Genomic DNA, 23,963 nt, shown 5'->3' with positions numbered 1-23,963 from the left:
GAGCTGCTGCTCTGTCCTGCGCCCCACCGTGCCCAGCTGGGCAGCATCTTCTCCTACCCCACTCCCTCCCTCACCACAGGGGCATTGATCTGCCACCCCACGCCTCTTCCCTCCCTGCTCCCCTCCCATGACAACAGACTTACCAGCTGCGCACAGCTGTATCGGAAATCGGATTGGTATCTGCCAATATAACTCCTTAAAAATTGGCAATTGGTATCAGCCCCCAAAATCTCTATTGGTGCACCCCTAGAACTTGATGATAACTTTTCTAAATCAGTTATCTTCATTTAGAGATTGATTCCCAAAGTCCCAGGGTAATATTTTGAACTGTAGCCTTATATTTTAAGATCACCATGGCTTTTTTATACCGAGAGCCTTTGCCATTGCACAGCAGAGACTAAACAAAGCTGTGTCTGCAACAGAAGTTTTGCTGGCATAACAGTGTCATTTGATTCTGTCTGTCGTCCCCTCCCCCCCCAACACACACACACACACACACACACACACACACACACACACACACTTCTAGCTGATATAACTCTTCTGGAGAAAAGTAACATAAGTAAAACTAAACCTTCCTGATTTTCAGTAATATGTTGTCTCCCAAATGCCAAAGCCACTTTTGAAAATGAGTTACTCTAAGATCCCTTGGGGTTTAATGTTCAGAAGTGTCTAAGTCCACAACATTAGACATGTCACTAGAAGAACAAATGTGAAAGTCGGTTCATAGTCACGGAGACTGAGACAGTGACAGATGTGTCTAAAATCTGTGTTGGAAATTCTTTTTTCTCTGAATATCTTATGGGAAGAAAGATATTATGGGAGTATTATGATTATGTAAAGTCAGGTGTTCATGAGTTAAGAAATGCCAGAATTATGGTTTTTGTGTGGTGTGAATTCAACCTCCTGTGCACATTATGACACAATATTTATGAGCACATGTTAATTTTTTTTTCCCTATGCCCCTTACCTCATTTCAGGCATAGAATAGACAGTGCTCACTGAGTGCTATTCAATGTTTCTTTCTTTCTTTCTTTTTTAACCCTCTTCCTTCAACACCTGCATCCCAATCTTATTTACTGCCTGCTGTCCAAACCCTGCATGGAACATAAAAGTATTCATTTCCCCCTGGGCTTTGCTGTAGAACACTCTCTGTGATACCGGAGTGCCTCGGACATGTCCGTGAGTTTAGCTTCACAGCGGCTATGGAAGGTGAGGGGGGTTGGTATTATTTTCAGCTTACACCTGGAGAACTGAGGCAGAGAAAGATTAAGGCCAAAATTCTTGAGTGTCTGTTGATTTTGAGTGCCCAGCTTGAGAAAACTGAAGCCAACCATCTTTGTAACACTTTACATGCCCAAAGCACAACTTCTGTTGACTACATCTGGAGTGGTATGTGCTCCATACTTCTGGAAATGTTTCACATTTGCCACCTAGAAAATAAGGAATGTGCAGCTAAAGACAAACTAGGGAAATTAAGGAATTTGACCAGCATTACACACAAGCTCTGTGGCAGAGGCAGGGATAGAATCCAGTTCTCCAGAGCAGCATTCAGGTGCCTCATCCATGAAATCATTACTTCCGTCCCAGCCATTCCCTCTCCTCATTCATTAAACACCTTAAGTATACCCAAAACAAAAAATACTCAGGTGCTTGGTACAGAAAGTGTAGCCCATACTGGTTCAAATTGGACAAACCATCTCAAGATAGTGTCCGAGCATGAGAGGTGTTCGTCAGTCTTGCTATGTGGGGGGCATCAGGTCTATAATTCTTGCCCAGCAAATGATTATTTTCTTAACAAATGAGTTTGCTTTATCTCCTTCCCCTCTTGGGTCATCTTCAAAAACTGTGCATCATCTTGGGTCATTTTCCAAAAAATGAGTCCTTAAAAAAAAGAAAAACTTTAATTAAAAAATAACCCATTGCACTGAAACTACCAGCTAAGCAACACCCTTAGCCCTGCCTTCATTCCCTGGGCTCTCCTTTGTAGTATATGCCATTAGACCCTCCCATGTCTCAGGCCTACCAATAGGAATCCCTGCAGGGAAGGAGACCTGTGCACCCAAGTGTCATTCCTTTGACATCAGTAGAATTTAGCACAGGCACCAGGGGCCTGAGCCGCTGGAACTAGATGTAGGATTGAACCCCTAGAGAGTAAATGCTGCGGATCAGGGATGGAAGCTGCATGCTTAGCTTGCAGCACAGGGTTAGGCAGGCCTGTGTTACTCAGAGATGGGTCTGGCCACTATTTTCCAGTGCTGACAAACCTGGCCAGCGAGGAGCTGGGTTCATAGAGTCCTAGTCTGGCCTTTTTGCCTGGGTGGTTCTTCTGTGTTGTGGGTGGGGTTTGGGCCTCAGAGACATTATTGAATTGCCCTATAAGCAAGGCCCCAAAGCAGCAACTCATTCTGCACTGCTAAGAGCTTTAGAAGAGCTTTTAATGCTATTTACTTAGAAAGGAGTTACTCCCCTTTCCTCCCCCCACCATTCCCTCTGCCTTTTGTATGTGAAGTAGCTCAAGGCCAGCGGTAAGAGGCAGAAAGCACAAGGCTTCCTCCCTTTCTTTGTTTCTGCAAGGGCTTTTGTAGACAGTGATGGTAGCCAACCTCTCAATTATCTGGTCACCAGCTGAAATGGATCACACAGTTCTTCCCAGTACTGAGAGATTCACTTCCATGACCACCCGTTAGTAGCTAGCCTTTAAGTGAGTCAGTGCTGCAAGACCCAGTCCACAAGAGAAGAGCCCTGTATTTATGCCTTCCCAATGGTTTATTTGTCCCTCTTTTCTCTCCCCTTCTTGCCGGCATACAGTGCCCTGTGACGGGGGTCAGCAACCTATGAATTCTGGATCCAGCCTGTGGCCATGGGGCTTCAAGGACATTCAGGCTAGGGACCGACATTCAAAAAGCTGGAGTCTGAATTGATTCAATCTTTGCAGGTTAGTGTAGCCTGCCTAGATTGAACCAATTTGCAAGTGAACAGACATTCAAGAAATGCAGGCACATGTCTGCAGTGGCTCAGAAGGGCCACTAGAGTAGCCCTCAGCTGCAGGGAAGCGGTGCTGGGAGGGCATGCCCAGCCCCAGCAGTAACCTCAAATGAACTGGCCAGGGAGGTGGCTTAATTCCCCGCTTCCTGTCCCAGTGGCATCATATGGCCTGGGGTCCGCCAGGCACTCCCCCCTCACTGCTGCAGCAGCAGGAGTGGGGGCACAGCCAGAGGCAGGCCAGCATGGTACCCTGAGGCAGGGAGGGCAGGGAGGAGGTTTGTTCTCCCCCCTGCCCCCGGGGCACCACAGCTGGGGTCTGTCAGCCCCAACCGCTGCTGCTTCTAATGGCTCCCTGCGCACGGCGAGTGACAGGATAAGCTCCTTCCTTGCCCCCTCCACCAGATGCTGGGGGGGGGGGGGGGGGGGGGGGAATAACCCCCCTCTCTGTCCCCTCGCCTAAAGTGGCCATGCCAGCCGGCCTCTGGCCATGCCCCCGCCCTGCTGCTGGAGCGGCAAGGGGGGTACCACCCTGATGGGGCAGCAGCCCCTTTCGTGGTTTTCCGGAAGCTCAAGCTTCTTGTCAGTGGGGCACTGCACTGGGGGCAGGGGCGGGATAGAGCAGCGCAGGCAGAGCTGCTGCAGGCTGCATGGGGTGAGCGATGGCTCCAGGGCTCAGAGGGGTGGTCATAGCCCCTCAAGTCCTCCCTAGCACCGCTGTCGCTCACCCCACACAGTCTGCAGCAGCTCTGACTGCCCTGCTGGGAAGCGACTTGCACTCCCCGGGAAACCATGAGAGAGGCTCCTGCCCTATCACAGTCCCTGCATCCTTGCCACTCCAGGGGCAGAGGCACGGCCAGAGTCTGGCCACCATAGCCCTCTTAGGCAAGGGGCCAGAGAGGGGGGTTATTTCCCTCCTCCCTTCAGCATCTGGTGGAGGGGTCAGGGAAGGAGCTTATTCCGCCCTGTCCAGGTAGCAGTCAGCAGCAGGAAGAGCTGGCAGGCCCCGGCTGCAGTCCCCCAGGGGCAGAGGGGGGACTAAACCCCCTCCCTGCCCCCTCCCTGCCCCCTCTGCCTCAGGAGACCATGCTGGCCAGTCTCTGGCCACACCCCCACCCCTGCTGCTGCAGCAGCAAGGAAGGGGGTGGGGAATTAAACACCCTCCCTGGTCAATTCACTCCAGGCTAGTGCCAGAGCTGGCCACACCTCCACCGCTGGAGCAGCCAGCAGAGAAATGCCTGGCAGGTCGATGCTGGTGGGATAGGAGAGGGAAGGGGAATAAACCTCTTCCCTGCTTCCTTCACCTTAGGGGGGCATGCATGTGGCCAGGCCCCTGCCCACCCCTGCTCCGGCTAGAGAGCAGAGGGGCAAAGCCATTCCTGCTCTGTCTTCATAGGGTCTTACCTGCAGGCCCTCAACCATACGTGTAACCCTACTCTGAACCCTCTCAAGGTTATCCACATCCCTCTTGAAGCGCGGCGCCCAAAACTGGATGCAGTACTACATCTGCGGCCTCACCAATGCTGCATACAGGGGAATTATCACTTCCCTAGACCTGCTCATGATGCATCTGCTGATGCAAGAAAGAGTGTGGTTAGCCTTGCTTATTACCTCGTCACACTGGGGCCTCGTGTTCATTTTTGCGTCAACCAGGACTCCGAGATCTCTTTCCGTTGTTGTGGTGCTCAGAATGGTACCCCCCAGTCTGTTGGTGTGCTGGAGATTCTTTCTCCCCAGGTGCAGCACCTTGCATTTACCCTTGTTAAATGGTATCCTATTCTGATCTGCCCACTTCCCCAGTCTGTCCGAATCTGCCTGAATTCACTCCCTGCCCTCCAATGTGTTTACTATACCCTATAGTTTAGTGTCATCTGTGAATTTGGGCAAGGTGCTTTCAACACCTTCATCCAAATCGCTGATGAAGATATTAAACAGTACTGGTCTAAGGACAGAGCCTTAGGGAACACCACTGCCCACATCCCTTCAGAGAGAAACTGACCCATCCACCACCACTCTCTGGGTATGTCCTATAAGCCAGTTTTTCACCCACCTAATTGTAAAAAAATCCACATCACAGCTACTCAGTTTGCTCATAAGAATTGGGTGTGACACTGTGTCAAAAGCCTTTTTAAAATCCAGGTAAATAATATCTACTTCCACTTCTGCATCTAAGCATTTTGCGACATGGTCATAAAAAAAGACCAGCTTAGTCGGGCAGGATCTGCCTGCTATAAACCCAAGCTGGTTGTCCTTTAACATTGTGTTACCTGCTGGCCCCCTGCAAATGCAATCCTTTATGATTTTTTCTGAGGTCTTGCTGAGAATAGAGGTGAGGCTGACTGGCATATGATTACCTGGGTCCGATAGGGACCACATAGGGACCTGTGTAAGAAGCAGTGGCTGCAGCAGGTCCTACTAGTGTCTGCACACCTCTGACCCAAGGTGGGTCAGTCCAGCCTGCAGCTGGAAAGGTTTCCAGCTGCTGCTTTATGCTCTTTGGCCCAAGCCCAACTCCAGAATACCAAATCCATTTATTTGTCCCTCTGCCAATCAGAGATTGGGGCCCTGTTGTGGCTACCACTGTACGTAACTGCAACAAAGAGACAGGCTGTACTCCAAAGATCTTACAGTCAATAGGCCTGTGTGAAATGGCTAGTATTCGCTTCGGATTCAGCCGATTCAGGGGACAATGATTTGATCTGGTGATTCAAATCACTTTCCTGAAAGGATTCAGCCGAATCTGATTCGCAGATTCAGCCACCACCAAATCGGCAAAATCTCCTAATCAGACAGGCCCCATCCCCTGCCCGCTTTCCCAGCCCTGTCAATGGCTTCCCAGCCTGGCCCAGCTCTTTTAAAAAAAAAAAAAAAAAAAAAAAAGCCCAGCACTTACTGGATGCTGCCAGGAGGGGGGGGTGAATCCCCACTGCGCCCTACTGTGTGGGGGGCTCTGTCACAAGCCCCCATACCCCACCCACTCTCCCAGCCCCAGCGTCCTGGCTCTTTGAAGAAAAAAAAAAAGCCCCCACACCCCAGCTGCTACCCAGTGGGGTGAGCGATCCCTGCTGAATCCCACTGCCTTGTGCTGCATAGGGGGCTCTGCCACAAGCCCCCATCCCCTGCCTCATCTCCCAGCTCCCTCCTCCCCCCCCCCCATGGCTTCCCCACCCACCCTGGCTCTTTAAAAAAAAAAAAAAAAAAGCCCCACACTCTCTGGATCTTGCCAGTTGGGGGGAGTGGCGGGGGGGCAATCCCTGTTGTCCCCCACTGTGTGGGGGGCTCTGCCACGAGCCCCCAGAAGCCCCGATGGCCATTGCAGCAGCCAGTGAGTGCGCAGCTTTTTTTTTTTTAAAGAGCCAGGAGCTGGGGCCAGGCAGGGCAGCCGTGGGGGGGCGGGGGGGGGCGCTTAGGTGGGCTGGGGGCTGGGGCAGGGTGGTCGTGTGTGTGTGTGTGTCGCTGTCATCGTCCCCCCCTCCCCCCACTTACTGGCACAGAGTCCAGGTCCAAGTCCCTGTGGCGGCGAGTGGGGACTGCCCAAATCTCTGAAGCTCTCTGAATCTTTTCCAAATTGATTCGGAGAGCTTTGAATCAATTTGGACCTTTTTATTGGTCTCCTGATTCGATTCAGATTCAGAGATTCGGCTGCTGAATCGGGCCGGATCTCCTCCAAATAGAATCAGCACCCAAAGCTTCGCACAGCCCTGACAACCAAAAAGTAACTATAATCTGAATCAATTTCTCGTTCTCGATTACAGCATTTGCAATGAGTGCAGCCCTTGAAGGGACAGCTGTAGCTGTGGTGCCAGCGTAGCTCTGTAGATCAGTCAGATGGCAAGAATTTGGAAGCAGGAAGAGTGAGCACTTTCCCTGTGCCCTGTCGATCAGTGCTGCTGGCCCAGGGTTTGACACGCACAGGTGTTGTGGGGTGGCAATGCTAAGGATTGGGACCATGTTGGATCAACCAGCTACTTTCCTTTAGAGCTGAAGGAGGCTTCTGCCTCTCAGCTCAGATAATGGAAGCGTAATACCGTGCAGACTATAACACACGCCCGGCAGCAGTGGGCAACATGGCGAGTTTTAAATATGGAAGATCTCAGACATCAAACTTCTATATGCCTTGTGTTGCTTGTTAGTTGAAAGGGTTGTCGCGGCAGTTGCCTCAGGGGTTCTTTATCAGCTCTTTACTGTAACACATTAGGTGTCTAAAGCTCTGCGGTTAGGGAGATGGCAAGTACCTCACCGCAGTGATGTGGGCAAGCTCTAAGCAGGGAGAATGACCACAGCACTAGGGAGGTTTGCAAATTAGTTTTGCAACGATTGTGAAATGTTACCCCTCTGCATTATACTGGCTGTGAATTTCATGCCTGCCTGTGTGCAGTGGGACTCGTCAGACCATGAACATTAAGACAGTCAGATTCTTTTGATAAGCTGAGAAGGTGCATAAATAATAGGGAGGAGAGGCTAGAAGGGAGCACCATTGTATGTGGGGGGGCTTCCTCTTCCCAGCTTTTTCTTCATAGTATTAGGGTGAAGATACCTGAGCACAGTAACCAGCTAGAGACCAAAAGCCAGGATCTTTCCTCTAACATCACATGCTTTTATGGCTGCCAATATAACAATGCATCCTCTAATAGATTTTAAGCTGTTTGAGACCAAAATTACCTTTATTATTGGTCAGTAGAGGGTATGCTGCAATTGGTTGGCCTTCAGTCTCTCCTCTGAGACCAGCAATGCTGTGGATTCCTTGCCATGCACCCACTATCACCCCCACAAGTCTCCCTGGATTTCCTTTCTACCTGGCATCTTCCACATGGTAACACAGCCTACTCAGCAACTAGACTGCTTACTTCAGGGATGAATTTCGTTTTCTTTCTGCTCACCAGTGCAGATCCAATGCTTGGAAATACTCTTTGAGTCCTGGAGTGGTTCTCCGCCAAGGTTGGGAGATACTAGACCTCAAAAACATCAACTGTTACCAGCTTAGCTGATTTTTATCTTTCAGCTGACACCTCCTGATAGGGCCCCCATTCCTTCAGTAGGTAAGTGCCTCACAATCCTGAATGCAGTCATCCTTAAAGCACTCCTGCGAGGTGAGGAGGTGCTTTTTCCCCATTTTGGAGGTAGGGAGTGAGCTAACTGGAGTCCATAGCATCCAGGGGCATTGAACCAGAGTCTTCTAGATTAGGGGACCCCAGTGACTGGGCTGTGGCCTCTCCACTTTTCTCCTCCTGTCACATCCCTCTCTCTCTCTGATCCTGCAAGCAGTTACACACATGTGCAGCAGCTGATGTGAAAAATGTGTGTAAGCTGTTGCAGGATCTGGCAAACTTCTAGAACAAATTAAAACTTTGATATATTGAAAATCAAGATTTCAGGCTCCCAGCCTGCAGCTGCATTGTGTTTCCTGGTGCTAGTTTTAGGTCCTTGGTCTCCAGCATGCTTGAGAGGGCCTGTGTGGGGCAGTGAAATAGTGTTCATATACTGGCATCTTGAGGTTTCGAAGGCAACAAGCAATTGACCTGAATGGGGTGATTTTTTTCTTCTCAAGGCTATTGTTTCAGGCTGCCTACAGTCTCAGGAAGAAAGTACTGCACTTATTCCATGTAGCTCATGGACTAGCTTTGGGAAACAGACTGCTAGAAGTATTCTTTGAGGTTTGGTTTGGTTTTTCTTTTTTTAACAGAAGTTGAAATTCTAGGTCACGGTGAGGAGAGAAGCAGATGTTGTAGCCAATTTAACAGTGATGAGATACACAAGGGCCTGCTTCTAGTTGGACCTAAAGCACTAACATTTAAGATTATGTCTTGAATTGAGTGGAAGGACAAGGAAAAACAAAATGACATTCCAAATCCTGTGATCGTTAGTTTTAATGGTTAGATAGCTTCTGAGCTGGAAAATCTAGAAATAAATGCTGCCCAGCATTAGAAGCTGGGGATTCTGAGCTTTCTGGCTGTACAAAGCATTTAGCTATGTCCAAGCACTAGTTTGGGTTTAATATAATAAACCCTGGACCTCAGACAAGGGGCATATATTATCCATGACTTGTTAAATTGTTCTAACATTTAAATATGGCGCTAGCCCATTTATGCAGCCGGAAAGCTTGGTTTTAATATGTGCATGTCCTTTTGGCTGACATTTTCAGTACACCTTGGAGTTTCCTGTCCACTGTAGTGTCATCACTTATAAATCTCACCTGAGGGAAAATGCCCAAAATCCAGAGTGTCCCTTTAAGACCCCAGTTTAGTCAGCATGGAAAATACGGCTTTTCTTGTTTGACTTCCTTTTATCTTTTGGCTTTTACCTGTCAGCCTTCTCTGGACAGAAATCACCTTCCCTTGATTCACAGCTGACTTTGTTTTCACCCTAGGGGAGGTGCACCTTGTTGGCTTGCATGTCCAAGCATTGGTGAACGCTGGTGTTAAAGCAAAAGACATTGCTGTCATTGCTCCTTACAACCTTCAGGTGAGATCTCAGCTCCCTCCGACGTGGCATCTTAAGCCGAGCGTAGGGTGAATACACAACAGCAAATCTATCTCAGATGCGAGATCTTCAGGGGGCAATAATTAATCCTCTCCATTTCCTTAACCACCATCGTGTTTTAGAGCCTTGGAGCTCGGGCACTCTTTATAATCAATCCATGGGGTGATCATCCTTCCTTTCTCAGTCAGTGTGTGTCCTGTGACATGCAGGAATTTAAGGGGAAGGTAGTCTTTTAGGAAGATATCATTTAAACTCTCTTTTATCTTGAAATTGACCTTAATAACATGCTTGCCCTTGTTTTTCAGGTAGACATGCTAAGAGAGCACCTGTGTCACAAGTATCCAGAGCTAGAAATTAAATCAGTTGATGGTTTCCAGGGAAGGGAAAAGGAGGCTGTCATACTGTCCTTTGTGAGATCCAACAGGAAGGGTATGTATTTCTAGTGAGACAGAGTTTTGGAGAAATAGGATGTTTTGGCATATAAGGAAAGGGGAATCATTTAACAAAGTAAAATGTCACTCAGGGTGTTCCCAACATTCAACATGGGTGATTTTATTGGAGTCACGTAATGATATGAGTATCTCAGCTTTCAATTAAGTTAAAAGAAGTAGGTTAGTTGGCCTCTCAATTTCAGAGAAAAAGCTTGAAAATATGAATGCTGAAGCTTCAAATGCCAGAAGGCCAATAGAAAGAATTGGCATTGTTTTTAAAAGTTGGCCTTCTTCAAGCCCTCACAAATGCTGAGCTTGGGGGATTGGTACTGTTGCACTTACACCAGCAGCATCTTCCCCCCCAGTGGAAGTCCCAAGCATTCCCCACAGAGCAAGGAGTTCATAATGCATAGTTCAGAGCAAGCAGTTCTCTGGGGATACATCCCCAGAGAAAATGTAAACCAAAGCAAGTCCTATAAGTAATGCATAAAAATGGTCATTTTCAGAACAAATTGTAGGGCAGAAAAATCATGGTTTTTTCTATCACTGAACACAGAGGGAAATAACAGCTGGAATGAAGTTAATTTCCTGAGGCCAGAGATTTCTCAGACTCTTTCTGCTGATCCACATAATGAAGGCTCATCATAAAGTATTTTACTGTTTTGGAGGCATTGGAAGGTTCAGGTTTTGTGTTATCCAAACCAAGTGGAGGGCACATGTAGAACCAGAAGGAGCATCTTTCTGAGTTTCTACAGCACTGTAAATGTACATCACACCTTTCAAACACAGAACAGCACCTGTCACTTGCCATATGAGATATGCAGGCTAAGATGACAAAAGACGACACCGCACACAATGGTTTGGGAATATTAGCAGCGAGGAGGAGAAATTGGGAAGAGTTCACATAAGAAGTGAGCTTTACAAAGAGTTTGATGAAGGGAAGGTGGGACTTGGGTAATAAGAATAGCACAGTGATTGAAAGCCATTAATAACTGGTGACTCACTGCCTTCTGACATGTGTTCGGTGGTTGACACAAGATGAGTGGTGCTCTCAGGATAGGCATCTGCATCCCCAAATTCCCCATCCCACTCCTCCCCCATTGACAGCCTTGTTGGCAATCTAAGCAGAGTTGCATCACAATGGGTAACCATGTTTAATTGAACCAAGACTTGCCCTACTTCTTTATATTACAGACCTTTTTATCTGCACAAGAGAGACCAAAGGCCAGCCAAACTCCAGAGGTTCCACCCAGTTCTGTGGCCCCTTGCTTTTATAAATCCTAAAAATGCATTCAGATCCAACTGGCAAACCAACTGGTACCATTGTGGACTTCAATCAGTAGAGTTTGCCCAGTGGTTAGGAGAGATCAGATTGGACTCTCATTGCATTCTCCCAGATTCTGTGATTTGGGAATTAACCCCAGGCTCCAAGACCACAGAGAGATCATACATGCTTACTCATTCACATCTGACCCTGTCTGAACCCTTCTGTATCACTGCTTTGGGACAAGCTGGATGAAGCTTGTCACCTGGATTTCTTTTAACTGTTTATTTTTCCAATTATCTCTTATTTAGCCCCAGAAGCTGGAAACTCAGTACCCGCCCACACAAGCCTTTTCTCTCACTGAGCTGAGTCATCTTGGCGTTTGCTATCTGTTATTATTCTTCCTTGAGAAAATAGCTAGAGAGCAGAAATAGACCCTGTCAGATTGCCTACATGGTGGTTATTTTTAACCCTTGGCCTACACTCAGATTGGGATTGTTGGTAGGTTGGGATGGAGATGTTTCTCTGCTTGAGAAACTTGGTCTAGTACCTATTGGCTCAGGCTGCTCAGCTGCTGGGAGAGCTTCATCTGTCCCTGAATGCTGGTATCTGGAGTTGCAGTTCCCACTTCTGTGGCTGACAGCTGTCTCCAGGGTTCAGCCACTTCACCTGAGCCCTGGCCTGGGGCCATGTGATGTTCCACTCCTGAGCACTCCCATCATAAGCCTGCCCCAGTATGGTAGTAGGGCAAGGGTGAGCAAAATGCGGCCCGCGGGCCGGATGTGGCCCACCTGAGCATTCTATCTAGCCTGCAGGGCCCCTATAAAATTTAGAAAATTAATATTTATCTGCCCCTGGCTGCCTGTCATGCAGCCCTTGATAGCTTGCCAAAACTCAGCAAGTGGCCCTTTGCCCAAAATAATTGCTCGCCCCTGTAGTAGGGAGTGTTGCCCTGATGCTACACACCTCCCTAGATATTACTTTCCCAGTGGAAGGAGTGTAGCTGGCATGATGGGGTGCTAGGCATGTGCCCAGAGCTGCACTGCAGCTGGTTGGGGAGGTAGTGAGTGTAGAGCAGCTCCAGTATCTCTGTGCTCTCTACAGTCCCACTGTGGCACTTCTAGGACCACCTTGTAGGTCCTAGATAGGTTTTTACAGATGTAGGACAAAGTCTTGAAATGGACCTTTCTGTATGTGGCACCTCCTCCTGCTGGTGGAGTGAGCCCCATGTGTAGACTTGGCAGAATTTGATTTATATTTTTTAATAATTTTGATGGATAATACCTATTTATTTATTTTTAAGCCTTTGTTTCAATTTTTATTGATTTAAATTGAATCATAACTACTGTAGTACTGCCAACCGATTAGTGGCAGAGCTGCTGTCAGTTCTGGGTCTGCTCACCTGTAGCTCCCTCATCTGCTTTGTTACTTCTTCTTCCTTTGTTCCCAGTTCCCTGGGGTTCCTGGGAATTGCAGTTCAAGCTAAAGGTTCTGTAGGACTGCTCCCCCTGTTGGCACACACTCCATCAGCCATCATTTTTCTTATGTCCCCTTTCTGTAAATTTCTATTATTAACGATGGAAAATTTTTTTTGTCAGTCTATGACTGTAAGGTGAAAACAACGTTTATCAATGTTTACCAATAAAAATTGAATCCTGCCAAGCCTAGACATGTGCGACTGTCTGAGGAAATGACATCCCACCACATCCCTCCTCCCTGTATTTTCACCCTGGCTGCACTGGGGGAATATAGATATGCCTCCAGGCGGTAGCCCTTTTATAATGCATCTTATTTTCAACTTGTCTCTGCACTCTTGTCCTCTCAATAAACCTATTCACCACATTTTGCAGTTTTTGAAACTGAAGCAGAGAAGGGAAAGGACTGGACTGAGGTTATAGTGTGAATTAGCCATAGAACCAGAGCTGGAACATGGGAGTTGGTAACTCCTAGTCCTGTGTGCAGGTGACAGTAACACTTTTCTCTGTTACCTCACTCCCTAGCCAATACATTATCTGAGGCCAAATCAGCAGCTGTAGCAATTGACTAGTTCCAGTGAGCTGAACTGATTTACATCATCTGAGGTTCTGGCCTGTAGCTTGGACTCTTTGGTTCAGCACAGTAGCGCTGTCTCTGATGGTCTTTGGCTCTCTTTTGTGTTTTGCAGGGGAGGTGGGCTTTCTCGCCGAAGATCGGAGAATAAACGTGGCCGTCACCCGTGCGCGACGCCACGTGGCAGTTGTCTGTGACTCTCGAACCGTCAGCAACCAGGTCTTTCTGAAGCGACTAGTGGATTACTTCGGTGAGCATGGGGAAGTGCGGACAGCCTTCGAGTACCTTGATGACATTGTGCCAGAAAACTACTCTCATGAGAACTCTCAGGGTCACCCCGAGCAAGGGGAGGGACCCAAAACTGTTCCATTGTCCACTCCAAAACCTCAGCCCCATGGCCAGAAAGCCAAACCAGCTCCAGGAAAACCCATTCTCCCAAAGCCAAGCATAGGTCCTGCAGAGAGTATGAATGGCACTGGGAAGGAGAGGATGGAGGTAAAGGACAATTCAGCCAAGTTCAAGGCCATGCTAGTGGATTTCCTGGAGAGCAGCAAGGCCCAGCTGGATTTCCCTCCTTCTTTAAATTCTCACGACAGGATGCTGCTCCACCAAATGGCTGAAGAATATGGGCTACAGCATGTCAGCACTGGCGAAGGGAGACAGCGGTACCTCAGCATCCGCAAGAGACCCCCTGCCACTGTCTCTGCTACAGTGACTAACAAAGCCAATGAGCAGGCTCCATCCTCTGAGTCAGAAAGGACCCCAAGAGAAGCCCCCAGCCCTGGTCAGACAGGAGGGAGCAGCATGAGCTCAGGGAAAGTCGATCTGAAAATGCTGCACCTGAAGAGGATGCAATGGGAAAAAGCCAAGTGGGAAGAGAGGGTGAGAAGAACCCAGGAGTCAAGTGTGAATCTGGTAGAGACAGCAGGAAAGAAGCACAAAAATGAAGCCAAAGGTAGGCTCCATCCTGACTTCTTCCTCTTCACTCTCACTTAAGATTTGCCCAGCCCTATCTACAGGAAGCTTCAGTATTTCTCTATAGGAAAAGCCTGTCATGGTGGTGGTGGTCTTTTATCATACCTCTCGAAGATTGTTTCACAACTGCCTAAAATAATTAGATGCCCCACTCCCATTTAAATTCTGTGAGTGCCTTACTCCTCTGGGCTGCTTTAAAAATCCCAGCATCAGATTGCAGTTATGGGAAGCCTCTGTGTCCTGTACATTCAGAGGTACAGCTTGGGTCTCTGCCTCTGCCCATCAAGATCAGGCCCTATCTGTATAGGGCCTGAAGAAAAGATTCCTTGTGACAAGGGACTCAGTAGCACTGATTGTCCTGTCTGAGGTAAAGGGACATGGCACTTCCTGGTCATCAACTCTCCAGTGTTCTACTTGGGGGATGAGCTTTGTGTATGTCTTTGCAATACAGGATATGATCACTGTTGCTTATCTCCAGAGAAGGTGCTGGTAGATGACTGGGGGAGACAACTGGGGCCTGAGCGTGTTTATTGTGCAAAGCTGCATAAAAATCCCCTTCTTTATGCCTGGGGCAAATGTTCACATATTGGGAATTCATAGAAAGTAGGGCCAGAAGGGTCCTCAGGAGGTCATCTAGTCCACCCTCCTGCTTAATGCAGGATTGTCTCTATCCAAGCCATTCTATACAAAGTGCTTGTCTAACCTGTTCGTCCTACAACCATGCAAACAATCTTGTCACACAGTTATAAGACACATTCCCCAAAACACCAGGGACATCCTAACCTGGAACAGACAAAGCAGGGAATGAGGGCACTGTCAGCATCCCTCTGCTGCAAGGGGTACCAAAACATATTTGAAAAAATGTTGGCAAGAAGCTAGAACTGAGGGAGACTTCACCCTCACCCTCTGTTGTGGCTGATCCTAGCTGGTGAGCGGAGTGTAAGTAGCTGACCCCATTTCCCCCTGAAATCTCAGCAGAGGTCTGCCCTTTGATATCAGCAGAGCTTGGAACCCTTTGTCTGTTGGCTTCATTCTTTGACCCCAAATTTCAGGGTCTGGCAGCCTTTTACAAATGGTGAGCCACCATTTGTTACATGGCTCTGTACTGAGAGTACAGAGTCCCTGCCTCCCACTGCAGCCTCTGCTTACCTTCACCACCAAGTGCTGCTGATTCTTGTGGCCAGCAGCATGGGGGCTGCAGTAGTGGGGTGAAAGAACAGCCCTCAGCCCAGAACAGACAGGGCTGGGGGTGGCAGGAGGTGGCTTGGGTGCTACGGAGGGGGGATCAGTGATACATAGCGGACAAATGCACAGCACAGGGCAGAGGAGGTACCCACCAGATTGGATCCCACCACACCCATCCCAGGCACCAGATTCGGGCCAACGGCCGCATCCAGCCCATGGACAGATCAAGAACTACCCATCTGGCCTGCCAAGGAAAAAAGATTGAGCACCACTAAGTTAAACTTAGTTTTTTTCCCTTCGTCTTCCAGGTAAGAGTGCCACAAAAGCAGACAACACTACAGCTGAAGAAGACATCGACACCTTGATTTCTGCTGTGGTTAAAGCCGACAACACCTGTGGTTTCCCCCGGTGTAAAGCCAGCGTTACCACCTTGGGACAGCTTTGCCTGCATTGTAACAAACGCTACTGCCTTAGCCATCACATCCCAGAGGTATGGGATCTGTGTGCACTTTCGGGGCAGCCTGAGGGGTTGCCTGAGTGCAGGAAGGCTGTTTGTGGGAGCTTACCATCTGCTTGGTGTCCTGACCTAGCTTAACTCAAGCTGAGTTCCACTAGTACAGGAATGTGGAACTGACATTTCCTATTGGGCATTCAGAGGAGGGTTTCCCCAGCTGCGCTATCAGCTTCTGGAAACCTCCATTCCTGAGATGAGCCCCTTCTCTCAACCCTCTACATTGTGGGACCTTTTGCTCCAAAGGTGAATCGCAAAGAGAATAAAAGCTTTGCTAACAGCCCTCATGTGTTAGGACCCAGGTGAAAGTCCTCCTGACAATCGCTTTCCCCTTTGCTTTCGGCTTTTACAGATCTCAGACATGCGTTTCTGGATTTCCCTTGGATCACAAATAGAGCAAAGCAGGAAAGAGCAGTCTTGTGCCTAAGGCTCAGGCATCTGGAGATGCTGGTTCATTTCCCAGCTGGCCCACTGTATCCTTGGGCTTGCCAAGTGGGATTTGATTCTGCAGAGGTGTTGAGCCTTCTGGCCCCGAAAGAGAAAAGCTTGTTCTTTAATGTGTCTCTGGATTGGGACCACCAAACTCAGCACCTGATAAGATCAAAGCCTTCAAGTCTCTGCTTCAGTTCCCCATCTGCAGAAGGGGTGAATAGCACATCCTTTCTTCCTTCCCTTGATCTGTTTTTGTGTATTTAGAGCAGGGGTTCTCAGCCTTTTTAGATTCAAGGGACCCCTTGTTAGACTCAAGGCACTCCTTGGAAAACAGCAGCCTTTAGCTTTCACTGGTTTCTTATCTAGAGAAAAATAAAAGAGCAAATCTTCGGTTACAGAAAACTTAGACCATGACAGGTCAGAATAGTTTGATATTTGAAATCTTGGGGCCTGTCTTCTGATTCACGTGTAGGTGTTTGAACATGTAATGGTGTTACTATCATGCGGCACCCCTAAAAGGATTTTGTGGCAACTTCGTCAGCATCACTGATGTAGAGTGCAAGCTTCTCAGGCTAAGATATAAGGCATCCAGTATCGTACATATGGTTCAACAACCAGTGATCTCAGCCTGGTTGTTGTAGCACGACTGCCATATGGATTATAATCATAACCATGATCATGGCAGGCTGGCAGTGAGGTCAGAAGGGCTGGCTAGCCCCTGGAGCTGGGGGAATGGAGCATTTATTTCTAATATGCTTGTTTTTCTTAAAACAATGCTTTGGGGGGTCTGTCATTTTTTATATCTGTAATTGTTTGACTAGAATAGAATTGATTGAATTGTTTTCAATCCAGGGTTGGGGGGAAAATATCTCCTTTCATCTTATTCTCCAGGTCGCAAATCAAGAAAGGCTTTGGTTTGTTGTCAGGGTTTAGTTATATAATTTTTGTTTTCAAATATGAAAGGAAAGGGAATTTTCATAATCTCTGGTTTTATTACTTTTATTCTTTTATAAATAAGAGGTGAACAGGCTGCAAGACTGTGCCTGTCCTTGGGTTGAATTAATAAACTGTGACCTTTGAAAACATCTCGGTCCAAAGCCTATGTTAGCTTAACAGTGTGTCAGTGCTGAAATAAGGCAAGTCTTTGGAGACCTTTTTCTCCTCCTGTGTCTGAGTCACTTCCTCTCTGAAGCCCTCACCTTAGAAGTCTTCTAATTTTCATGTAGCAGTTAACACTCACGTTCTCATGCCAGGGCATTTTGTGATGCTTTCAGGAGAAGATGCTGTATAAAAACACCCAGCCAAATGTTGCAAATAACACACAGAGTTCTGGCTGATAGGACAAAGACTGTCATTTTCAGCAAATCTGAGGAAATCCATTAGAGAATCAAGGATGTTGTGAAAATATGGTCTAATCTAATTTACAAAAAAAATTGTGTTTTATCTCCAAGTAATAACATAGCTAACGTTAGCTGAACAAGTAGAAACTAACCATGTGGCAGCTGCAGAAGTCATTTTTAGCATTTTCATTGCTTTTCAGATGGTTGTTTTCAAAATCCCGATGTTAATGGGATAGGATAGAGCTAGAGCCAGGCATAGTACAGTTGTGCCAAAGTCTTCAATCCAGCAAGATAATTAAGCAAGGGCCTAACATTAAGTATATGAGCAGAGCTGTTGATCCTATTTCAACTACTTTTGAGACATTCATTCATTTCCATATTCAGCCATGGCTGTTGTCATTAATACCTAGCTCTTATGTAGTGCTTTACATAGGAAGGAAGCATCTCTGTCTTCATGATACAGGTATTGAAGCTGAGGCAAAAAAGAGAACCATGACTTGCCAAGGTTCACATGAAGGCCAGTAGCAGATTCTGAAATAGGACTCAGATCTCCCAAGTCCCAGCACAGTGCTTTGTCTCATGAAACTGCTTTTTCCTCCCTGATATGTTTATTAAATCCCTTCCTATGCCTCTACCTGTGAGGCTGGAATTAGCTATTTTATTTTACTGCCTTTATCTTTTTCCTTGAAATGTTTAACTGACCATGTGTCCTTGTATTGTCACCTCCCATCTTGCTATCTCAGATCTTTGAACAGGAAGTTGCAATGGCTGCTGCTTTTCCCCCTGGATATCATTTCCAGTGGAGATATAAACTTGTATCGGGGCAGTCGCTGGCATTGATTCTGACTTTGCAGTAGACTAAGGCACAGTCAGTGTCACAGTCAGCACTGTTATAAGACCCTGTGCTGCTACTGCTTGGTCTGCGGCTGCTTATTTGTCAGAGTTACCCCTGCTTATTTCATAGCTAACGTTCCCTGAAGGTCATTCCACTATCTGCCACCTGTGGATGCGCTGGGTAGCAGTACAGCTCTCCCCCACAGTTTGGGCAGAAAATGGCAATGCTTTCCCTCCTGAAAAGCCACATGTATCCTTTGATGGTGCTGTGACATGGTGAGTACAGGTCACCACTTTAATAAGCCTGCCCAGCCCCCAGCCATGTCTTTAAAAGTCCTCAACAGTGGAGCAGGCCGAAAAAGATGTTAGAATCTCAATGGCTGCGAAGGTGGATAAAGACTGTAGTAGAATGAGATCCCCAGCTGTCTTGGTCTCCTTGATCAAGGTCCCGTTCTGTCAGGAGCCATGTGGAAGTTGATGTGCCCAGCTTGTCCACGATAAAAGAAGTCATGCACAGGCATCTTCTATTAAAACAGCTTTTCCAGCACATTTCTCAAGCCTTTTGCCAACCAGTTAATGCCGAAGGGAGCAGGATTTTGAGGTCCAGAAACTCCTAGTTATGAACTGGCATGAAGGCAGCAATTACAAGAAAGTTGTCTAGTGCTTGGACAAGACAGAAGTGCAGTTTGGCAGCTGTAGCTGTGACTGAGTTGTCCTCTTCAGGATCCAATCTACTCATCCCACTTGGGGAGGGGGGGCTAGAAAATGTCCTCTAAACATAGCCTGTCTACCTTCTTCCTGACTGGATAACCTCATCCAGTAGGATCACCTTTACCGCAGTTGAAAATACCAGTGAAGATGCTGCATCATTTTCAGGACTTGGAACATCAGGCCCCTCATGGACAATCGTAATAGTGAATGTCCAGAGCGTCACACTGCAGTCATGGCCTGAGAACTCAGGTGACACAACGTTGATGTAGCTGAGCTGAGTGAGACTTGGCGAGCAGGAGATGGACAGTTCAAAGAACATGGGGACAACTATACCTTTTTCTGGAAGGGTAAATAGGAAGGAGAATGCTGACTTCACTGGGTTGGTTTTGTCATTAAAATATACTCATAAACCAACTCAGTGAGTTCCCTATCAGAATTAATGAGTGCCTCATGACGCTCTGTCTTAAACTGGCAGGGAGCCAATATGCCATTGTCATCAGTACATATTTCATTGGCACTGCTGATGAAACAAAGAGGAATTCTACGCCAACATTGAGCAAGTCCTTTCTCACGTTCAGAGGGAGACAGACTTATTTTTCTCAGTAATTTCAGTGCTGGTGTCAGAAGGGACTCTAACCTCGGGAACAGAACCATCGGCAAAGAAGGAATAGGAACAGTCAACTCCAGGGTCATCCTCCTCTTGACCGAATGCACGGAACATGGACTCACCATCACCAACACCTGTCCTGCAGAAAAACAGGCACAAGACATGGCAACACCCACAATCTAAGCACTGGCACCTGATTGTCTGTGTCATCATCTGTGCCTGGGATCACAAAGATATCCACGTTACATGAACTATGCTAGGAGATGATGATTGCTGGACTGATCACCGACTCATCACCACATTGGCTCCCGAACGACAGCTGCAGGAGAAGCAATACTGATGGAAGATCAACATTGAAGGGCTCAAGGACCCAAGCAAGCGAGACCTCTTCCACCAGTGCATCAGCAGAAAACTGGTGAATTACAGTCAGTAACAATGGGAGAATGTCAGCAGCATATGGAGTAGCCTCAAGGCCACCGTCATCAGTGCCTGTGAAGAGACACTTGGATTCTCTACCAAGACTGGTTTGATGGGAATGACCAGGAGATCCAGGAGTTAATTGATTGCAAGCACAAAGTGCTTGGTAACATGACATCAACTCCAAGCAAAAGAAATTGAGTTTCCAACAAACCAAGGCAGAGGTCCAAAGGTGGAACCATGGTATAAAGAACAAATGGTAGGAAGACAAGGATCATCCAGTCTGACCTCCCATGGGAATTACACTACCCCCTTGTGCCCTTTGCAGTGTCCTGGTCCTGGTATCTTGATCCAAGGTGCAGTCTGAACCAGGCCCCTCAGGCTTTGGCAGTGGTCTGGGCCTGACACCTCTGCCATTAGTGACAGTCGGGGCCCGGCACCTTAGCCATAGTGACGATTTGGGCCTAGTGCTTCAGGTCTTAGTGACTGTTTGGGCCTGGATCCTTGACAGTGGTTTGTAACGATTGTTAGGCATAGTGTAATGGACCCAAGGAATTTAGGAACTTTGAAAGTCATCCAGATATGGGTGCCTAACACCTGTGGAAATTCCAGCCATAATTTTTTACTCTAATTATCCTGACTGCTAGAATGAATAGACTCTGCAGTTGGAATAATAGGCAGGATTTATTCTAGGGAAGAGAAGATTAAGGGGCGGGGGGATTTGATAAATCTCCGTATACAAAAAAGGGGTTGTCATGAAGAAGATGGTGATCAACTGTTCTCTGTGTCTGTGGGTAACAGGTCAAGAAGTAATGGGGTAAAATTGCAACCATAGAGATTTAGGTAAGGTATTATAAGGAGCTTTCTAACTATGAGGGTGGTTAAGCATTGGAGTAAGCTACCTAGAGCAGTTGTGTGGACTTTCAGGAGCAGGTTAGACAAACACTTGGGTATGATGGTTTAGACAGGGATGGTTCTGCCCTGACATGGTTCAATTAGATGTTCTCCTGAGGTCTTTCACAGCCGTTGGTGACGTGTAGGGGGTGCATGTGCACTCCTTGGGAGTGCCAGCCACGAAACTGGAAGTGCCAGCAGAAGTACACTTCCTGGTTTGCTGCTGGTGGTTCCAGGCTTGGTGATTGGCCACTGGGGACTCTCTATCCCCCCCCGCCCCCCCGTTGGTGATCAGATTCAGAAGGCACTGGTCACCCATGCTCACGGTCCTATTTTTCTATGATTCCTTGTGCGGATGGTTTTAGTACTTGTTCTTGTGGTACCTTGTCTCTTAGATTTCATAACTTCATAGATTTGTTTAGACTGGAGTTGATCACTGGTACCATTCAGGTCAGTATATCATAGGCTGTAAAATTTCATCCAGTTTCCTCTGTACTGAGCCAAGAATTTGCATTTGTTTGAAGCACGCCTTCCAAAGAGGCATCCAGCCATATGTTAAAGACACCAGGAGTGGAGAATCCACTGCTTCTCTTGGGAGCTTGTTTCAATGGATAATCACTCATGGTATTGGATATTTGTGCCTTTATTTCTAATTTTAATTTGTTTGGTTTCATCTTCCAGGCATTAGCTCTTGTTCTGCCTTTCTCTGCTACACTGAAAGGTTCTAGACAGAAAACAGATTAATCATTTACCAGGTCATAGGAGAGAAACCTTTTATATAACTGCTCAGCTGATGGAGTGAAGATCTCCCCAACTGTTTAGACTTTGCAGAGGAAATACTTAAGATGTCTGCATGGGTGATTTAGCTGCATGCATCTTAGCAGGAAAAAACAGTCTTAGTATTTTTTGTTTCAGTACTAAAAGAACTATAAATAAATGGTGAGCATGTTTATGGTCTGTGAAATAAGTTAGGGTTTTAAATTCTTTAATGAAGAGCATCAGGCTCTAACCATGCTGTTCCTTCATGAGGTACCATAACATCCCAAGTCTTTTCTGTATCTGTTGCCAAAATTATTGTTCTGTCTCCTCCAGGTTCATGGGTGTGGGGAGAAAGCCAAAGTGCATGCACGGCAGAGGATCAGCAAAGAAGGGGTTCTCTACGCTGGGAGTGGATCAAAAGACAAGTCTCTGGACCCAACCAAAAGAGCTCACCTGCAGAGACGCCTCGATAAAAAGCTGAATGAATTAAGCAACCAGAGAAAGAGCAAAAAGAAAGACCAGGAGAAATGAGGGCTTTGTTCTAATGTATCCCAACCTGTTTCCCTTTGGGGATTGATATTAACATTGAAAACACAGGATGGGACTGGAAAAACCATAGAAGATCTTTGATGTACTATCCTTTATAAACTTAGCTCTTCCCAAGCGAGACGTACATATTTTTTTGGAGGTGTTAATGGCTTTGTATGTGTAGACTGTGCTGGAAAACAAGTATCTGTCAAGACCATCTGAAAAAGCAGTACTGTTAGGTGCAGAGGGGGAAGGCAAACCATTTTGTTTGGAGTAATTATCTTTATTGACAGGGTAATAAATGTATACTGAGAGGATACACAGAGTATTGCAATAAAGAGTGGTATGAAAGCACCTAAAGCAATAAGCTGTCAATGTGACGTTCCATTGTGATACAACAATAATATGATAAATGTCTGTAGGATATAGAATGAGAACCTTGTAACCAATGGTGTGGGAGTAATTTTAAAGCCCCAGGTGACTCAAAGCATTAAGAAAACATAGCAGAATAAAAATAGTATAACTGTTTCAGTTCTCCAGCCCAGAAATCACCTTTGTATACTGAAGAGCAAGGAAGATTTTTTTGTTGGAAGAAAATGAAATTTTCCAGGTCACCCAACTGAGACGTATCTGCTAACAATGTGAGGAGGCAGACAGGTCAGGTGTTTTCCCACTCTGAGAGTGTTTAACTGCTGCAAATACCCATTTGCAAACCACTTTAAATGGGCTGGAATGTGGTTGAGACTAAGGAAGCCATTGTATTTGCTTAAACATACAGTCAAATGCAAGAAGATAAGATGGCATCATACCAAGGCTACTGTGCAGAGGCAGGAGCGAGTTTTTTTTCAGAGCTTTATCCCATAAAATGGTAACCAGTTTCTATAACCAGTTAAGTCAATAGGACATGAAGATAGTCAGGATCTGAGACACAAACATAAAAGCCGCTTTGCTATTAAAATGCACCTCACGTATTCAAACAGGGAGATGATACTTTAAACTTAGAAAACAACAAATTTGGCTTAGAGCGCAATGAATTCAAGGAGGGATATTTCAGATTAATACACATGGATCAAGTTAAGTACTTGTTTTCTGCACAGAGTCTGGGGACAGAATAGAGTGTGCTATCCACATACTGAGACACTCAGCTCTCATCATCCTGTGCACAACCACATTAAAACATTCCCAGCGCTCATGAATTCTGGTGGTATTGGGAAGGCAGTCTGAAAGGAAATGCTCGCTTTCTCTATTAGAAGCAATCAAAAATCGGCACCTGCTTAAATTGAAGATTTACAACTTTTGTGCAAAACGGCAATCTCCCCAATCATTGCAAAAAACGGCATTGACCGCGATTTCCCACGAAAGCAACCAAAAACACCCACCTTAATAAAAATAAAATGCTGGCTCCCCAGTGGGAGCTAGCAGTCCTCGCTGTTACTGCAGCTTACCCTTGCAGTGCACCCACAAGGGGAAAGCAGCAGCAGGCAGGGCAGCTGAAAGGCAGCTGCCATCCCCTTGTGCCTCTTGGCCAATCAGCACTTTAAGGTGGAACCACATGAAAGGT

The 23,963-nt window shown here is 46.8% G+C and overlaps 1 protein-coding gene across 2 annotated transcripts in view; it reads left to right on the top strand.

Annotated features, from left to right (window-relative positions):
- Positions 1–22,756, top strand: part of IGHMBP2 (immunoglobulin mu DNA binding protein 2) — a 106,780-nt gene extending 84,024 nt beyond the window's left edge. For both annotated transcript variants that reach the window (XM_006275055.4, XM_019485214.2), the window contains exons 11-15: positions 9,353–9,447; positions 9,771–9,894; positions 13,325–14,164; positions 15,678–15,859; positions 22,208–22,756. In XM_006275055.4, the coding sequence (XP_006275117.3) occupies positions 9,353–9,447; positions 9,771–9,894; positions 13,325–14,164; positions 15,678–15,859; positions 22,208–22,405 (1,439 nt within the window). In that variant the 3' untranslated portion in view covers positions 22,406–22,756. The remainder of the gene's footprint in view (positions 1–9,352; positions 9,448–9,770; positions 9,895–13,324; positions 14,165–15,677; positions 15,860–22,207) is intronic.
- Positions 22,757–23,963: the final 1,207 nt, after the last annotated feature.

This window comes from Alligator mississippiensis, chromosome 2 (assembly GCF_030867095.1).
Source record: "Alligator mississippiensis isolate rAllMis1 chromosome 2, rAllMis1, whole genome shotgun sequence".
NCBI lineage: Eukaryota > Metazoa > Chordata > Crocodylia > Alligatoridae > Alligator > Alligator mississippiensis.
The sequence above is the reverse complement of the archived record's forward strand: the minus strand, read 5'-3'. Positions and strand labels throughout refer to the sequence as shown.